At 37.3% G+C, this 5,750-nt stretch overlaps 1 protein-coding gene across 1 annotated transcript; it reads right to left on the bottom strand.

Annotated features, from left to right (window-relative positions):
* Positions 1 to 3,061: 3,061 nt before the first annotated feature.
* On the bottom strand, positions 3,062 to 5,543 carry mnx2a (motor neuron and pancreas homeobox 2a). The gene is made up of 3 exons (XM_065293332.2): positions 4,882 to 5,543; positions 3,955 to 4,115; positions 3,062 to 3,767 (listed from the first exon to the last, which is right to left on the bottom strand). Exons 1-3 carry the CDS (start codon positions 5,303 to 5,305, stop codon positions 3,411 to 3,413), a joined length of 942 nt encoding a protein of 313 aa, XP_065149404.1. The 5' UTR covers positions 5,306 to 5,543; the 3' UTR covers positions 3,062 to 3,410.
* Between the last annotated feature and the right edge of the window lie 207 nt (positions 5,544 to 5,750).

The following is a 5,750-nucleotide window of genomic DNA, read 5'->3' on the forward strand; positions in this document are numbered from 1 at the left end:
TGCAACTGAAACAAATGACCAAACCAACTGAGGTTAAATAGTGCTGAATTTTTAAGCTTCAATGTTTTATACAATAAGTCAGACATATTGGTTGAATAAATTAAGTCTTAATCGCGAATTTCCAAATCAGAATTTTATCTGAATTTTAATTATTTAAACATATGAAGATCATGTTGCCTATGTATTTCTATAATATCCCTGATACAAATGCTGCTTACACTTTACTGTCCTCCTTTCCATTTAATGCAAAAGCAGTATCTGTTATGTGCCTGTCTGAGGTTAAGGCAGGTGTAAATTTATTACCCTGCCACTCAAATTTTTACCTCACTTTTTACTTAAGTAATTTGCCTAAAGGAAATCACTGACAGCAAAGGTGATTGCCCATGAGGACACTACAAGTAAATGTTATTGATAAAATGATGCAGGGGGTTTTCTGGTGTAAACATTTTCTCTCTCTCTCTCTCTCTCTCTCTCTCTCTCTCTCTCTCTCTCTCTCTCTCTCTCTCTCTCTCTCTCTCTCTCTCTCTCTCTCTCTCTCTCTCTCTCTCTCTCTCTCTCTCTCTCTCTCTCTCTCTCTCTCTCTCTCTCTCTCCATAAGTCGGTTAAAATATTTTATCAACACTACTATTGTATTTATTAAAATATTCGCCTACGTTTGATTTGGCTACAAAATTAAATCAACTAAGTTAATGAAGTTTCACATGTACTGTATTGGCTACAATTCTCCCAAACGTTGTTCGTTACACCAAAAAAAGCAAACCTCTTACATTTTACCTACCGGGTGAAGTGAAAATATATCTTACCACAGTAGTTTCAGTCAAGTTTGGTAGTTTTATTTTTAAAAATTGTGAAAACTGACAGGAAAATGTCTGTAAGCTTAACCAATAGTTCCGTTGTGTGTCTGATCTCCATGCCAACGACGGACACCGGCGAGGGACAAACTACACTTCAATAAAAAAAAACATTAGCGCGCTCAGAGAGCTCCATGGTCCTATACCATGAAGTTGGCTAGCCAGGTAAGTTTAGTGTTAGGTTACGCCAAAGTAGCTCAACCAAAGCAGTGTTGGTCACCACAGTAACTTACGCTATAAGGCTAATCTGCTCCGGGGCAGGATATTTTCTGAAGCAGAGATCATGCACCGAATTAATTCATCAATTCAGCTTTGAGTAACTCTTGACTCGAGTGATGCGACTACTTCACAGTTTGCTTTGCGAAGTTTTTTATTATTTCTTATTCTGTGAACATTTACGCACAAAATCTTAGATAAATTAGCCATGATTTTATTATTGTGTACGTGTAGTAAGCATGCTTTTTGTGGATTGATTAACATTTGTGTTATACTGTAATGACATTGGTAAATCTGTCGTTATTACAAATAAAACTAAAGCACTCTTTTTTAAATAGACCAAATACATCAAAGTGACTAACTACGAAAATTAACCATGGTTTTATTGTGGTAAAAGTGTAGTAACCATGGTTTTTTGGTGTATTGATTACTATCAGCAAAACCATGGTTTTACTACACTAACCATGGTTTAACTATGGTTTTTGAAAACCATGGTTGTCAAAACCATGGTTATTTTGTGGTAACCATGGTTTTACTACAGTAACCATGGTTTTTTGGTTTTAACTGTAAGAAAACCATGGTTAATTTTCGTAAGGGTAGCATATATGCCTATTAGCAAACTTTCTTCAACAGTTCTTTCTGGCTTTGACAGCAGCAGAGAAACATTATAGCCTAATTTCGTGTCTGCAATACATTTTGTATACTTCATATTTAAGCATGATTTTTAAGTACTAATAATAATAACTGGGAAATATGGAAATTGCTCTACCCATCCATGTTTAACGTTAATGTTTGGTGCCGACGTCACTCTTTCATGTGCACGCGCTCGTGACAGAGAAAATTGAGGAGCTGCTTCGTGGAACCCACAAAGCCTTTTCGTATTGGTTTGGTTTTGTCAACTCGAAACTAATCCTGTAACTCTGAGTTAGTTTAGTTTAACCATCTTCATCATGGTACAGACCAGATGTCATTTGCTAAATGCATGATTAAATGTTTACTTGCCTGCTTGAGTGCTGTTTTTTTTTGGTTTGTCAAGGTATTTCATCACTTCACTGCACTGCATTTAATCAACATATAAATATGTCCTGTTGTAGCTTGGCTAAGATAGACCACTGCGCCTCCTCTGCTTTAATATTTAATTGTTGGCCTTACACCACACCCCTGTAAAAATGCTCTTTTGGTCACTGAGGTAATTCATCTTTCTGCAAATTAAATGGCCCGGTGACATCAGCATAAGGAGTAGATTATTTTGCTTCTCCTTCATTAACTTAATTATTTGCCTATCAGTAAACCCCTGTAAGTAATTCATATTTGAAAGGCTGTGGTCATAAATATCAGGGCCTGTGCTGTTTATAATGAGCTGTAGATTCATCTGATCTTTAATCACCATCTATGTCAGCTAGAGGTTGAATAGAGAGATGACGGGATGGATATTCATTTGCAATTTTAAAGCTCACGAGCTCTAAACAGATTTGTCTGCGCCACACAGACACATTTCTATATGCAGCATTTACACAAAAAGATGAAGGTGAGAAAAATGTCGACACACGATTTTTGTCTTTTTTTATGTTGACCTTTGTGTTTATTTCCCTTTTACTTCATGTACATATTTCATCAGCAATGTCTGAAGTTCACACAATTCTTCAAACTTCTGATCTCTTTCATAGCTGAATAAATTAGATATAATCTGTAACAGTTAAATAACATTAAAAACACCAACAACGTGACATAAACTAATGGACTAAGTAATGCACTGTTCACAGTTTGCCCTTGTTTAATATTTGCTGAGGATTTATCAGTTCCTCTGTGTTCCTCAGTCAATGGTTACTGAAAGAAAAGCTGACCTCTGGACAGTCCTCTGTTCATCAGCATCCATGCTTGCTTACATACTACTACTGAACAAAATATGATCAAGAGGTCAATGTGTTTCATCTATGTACAGCAAGAGTGTCAACCTGTGACTTGCTAAGACTTCCTCATTCGGTTCAACAGCTCACAGGTAGTGTCAATCAAAATGTCCATGAAACATTTGATCACATAAAAAACTTGTTAGTGTGTGAGAAAGTTTACACTTGCAGTTTACAAGCAGCCTTCAAGAAAAAAATATTAAGTGCAAATAGACTGGAAGACCATTTTCATTCATTATTAAAATGCCAGTACTGTTTATATGACTATAAATGTTCTGTCTGTATCCATTAATTAACGTGACCATACAAGGTTTAAATAATAGTTTGGACATCAACAGTTTCAGTCATGAGGTGATGTTGTTTTAAGAGTAGCAAAACATAAATGCTATTAGCTGTCCAATGAATGAACATATAGACGACAGATGTCATCAGTTCCTCATAACCCCAATCTGATCTTTCGGTCTCCTCCGATCTCTTCCAGGTCATCATCAGAGTAAGAGCCATGGGAGCTGTAACTCAGCTCTGAGCTGTGCTGCAGGAAGTCTGAGGGATGAGAAAGACTCACACCTACGTTAATAGATTTTCGAAAATCTTCCTCTTCTTCATCATCATCATCTTCTTCATCTGCATCCAGATCCTCATCATCATCTTGTCCGCTGCAGCGATCAACATCTTTGGACTTCTTTGCTCTATTGCCTGACTTACAGCTGTCTGTATCCAGCTGCGCAGCTTGTTCTTTAGCTTTGCGACTGCGCTTCCACTTCATCCGCCGGTTCTGGAACCAAATCTTGACCTGTAAAATACAAATCAACATATAAATAACAAATAACAAAGGTGTGATTGAGCTTTATGTGAATGATGATGATGGAGTTTGTATTGTTTGGTTTTCAGGCATTGCAGAAGATAGCAGATCTTTTCCCAGCTCTTCCTCTTTAAAAACAGTGTTCTCATACAGTAAGTTTTACTCCATTTCCGCTTACCTGTGTCTCAGTCAGCATGAGAGATGTGGCCACCTCAAAGCGTTTGGGTCGGGACAGGTACTTGTTGAGTTTAAACTGGTTTTCCAGCTCCAGTAGTTGCTGACTGGTGAAAGCTGTTCGTGGTCTGCGGCATTTTCCAATCAGACCAGCCTGGGGTGCTCCTGAAAAAAGAGAGGCATGCATTTGTGAAACTTGTGCAGAAGCACCAGGCATGAGCAGCCACAAATACGTATTCACCCCCCAGATCCTCTAAAAGAGAAACAAATAATAACAGTAGTATATACTTCAGTTTATGGTTGATGACAATATTGCTTTAGCGGGACAATAAAACACCAGAGAGCACCATTAACTTAATGAAAATTCAATAAGTGCTACCAGAAAACTTTATTGATGAAGCTTAGGCTGTTTAACGTGTTTCTTTATGGTTTCCTTTGGACGAAGGCAGTTTTAATGGACATATCATTTATGAAAAGACTTAAAATAAAAAAGCTTACATTATAGTTGCGTTAGCAGTAAATACTGAATATTTATGGTGGATGAGTTCACTTTATTATGTTTTTGATGAGAGATACAATAGAATGCATGAGTGATTTATTGAACTGTTGAATAAGTTAGAAAAAAAATTAGGCAACAATATTGTTTGTGTTTCCAGTAAATTTTGGATGAACATTTTGGATTGATCAATAGATACATGGTGACTATATAATTTAATGTATATGTTTATTATCACTATTAGAACTCTATTATTTTTCTGCATAACGTTATTTACTATTTAAATATTATATTTTTAGATTGAGATTACGGTAGTGGGATTTTTCAAATATGCTTTAATAAGCATAATAAAAGGTAGTCACCTATTCATAGCAATGCTATGTTAGAATGCATATAAATAGATATTTTTAGGAGGGATACAGTAAGTGCACATACCGCTGTAATCGGCGAGTCGTGGCATTATGAGGCCGGCCCGTATCCAGTGCTCCAGCGGGAATGAACCGGCCACGGCTGCTGCTTTCAGGTGCTCCGGGTACTGATGCCCAAAACCAGAATAAGCAAAGCTGGGGTGCTGAGCACCAAGTGCCGAAATAGAGTACATATGTGTTGGATACATTCCTGGCATAGACCCTTGAGAAAATGACGTTAATCCTGGGTGAGAAATGTTCAGCATACCCGGTTTTGGTATGACCCCTGTCTGAAGCTGAAAGGCTCGAGTTGGTGAATTTTCTATCCGTTTGCAGATAATAGGCTCGTTGTCAGTACCGTCATTGCACAGTCCCGGTGAATCCTCCCGAACCATCCGCTGAGAACTCTCTGACAACAGGGCATCAATACGAAAATTCTTCGACTTATCCATATAGGCAAATGTTTAGGCTCAAGCTGCTAGTTCAACTTTAATATAAATACTGTTAGTTTTAAAAGTTTTGTTAATCTTTTTCCTGTTGTTCACTTAAGTTAACAAATAAATAATTTTACATTTACCTCTGACGTAAGAGTCTGCAACATTGTCTGCCAATTCTTTAAAAGAGTTGTTGTATATTGTGTTACTCTGTAACTGCGGTCTAATGTATTTGTGTTTTCATAATGACTCTCTAGTGCCGTGACGCAACGTTATGCCAGGTGCGCATGCAGACGTCAGTTTTTGAGCGTCTCAGTATGCTCCTCCTAATGCACTCTGATTGGTTCATTTGTACGCCCTTTAGAAACTTTCAGTAGCCTAATTTATTCATTACGCATTCATTTTTTACCTAAACACACAGCACGCAGAGTGCCCTTTATATCTTATTAGACTAATTGCCATT

The sequence above is a fragment of the Paramisgurnus dabryanus genome, chromosome 15 (genome assembly GCF_030506205.2).
Source record: "Paramisgurnus dabryanus chromosome 15, PD_genome_1.1, whole genome shotgun sequence".
NCBI classification, from domain to species: Eukaryota; Metazoa; Chordata; class Actinopteri; order Cypriniformes; family Cobitidae; genus Paramisgurnus; species Paramisgurnus dabryanus.

Coding starts and splice junctions, on each gene's coding strand:
- mnx2a (XM_065293332.2), bottom strand. CDS start 5,305: ATGGATAAGTCGAAGAATTTTCGTATTGATGCCCTGTTGTCAGAGAGT. Junction 4,116..4,881: donor ACGACTCGCCGATTACAGCG/GTATGTGCACTT, acceptor CTCTTTTTTCAG/GAGCACCCCAGGCTGGTCTG. Junction 3,768..3,954: donor TCATGCTGACTGAGACACAG/GTAAGCGGAAAT, acceptor TGTATTTTACAG/GTCAAGATTTGGTTCCAGAA.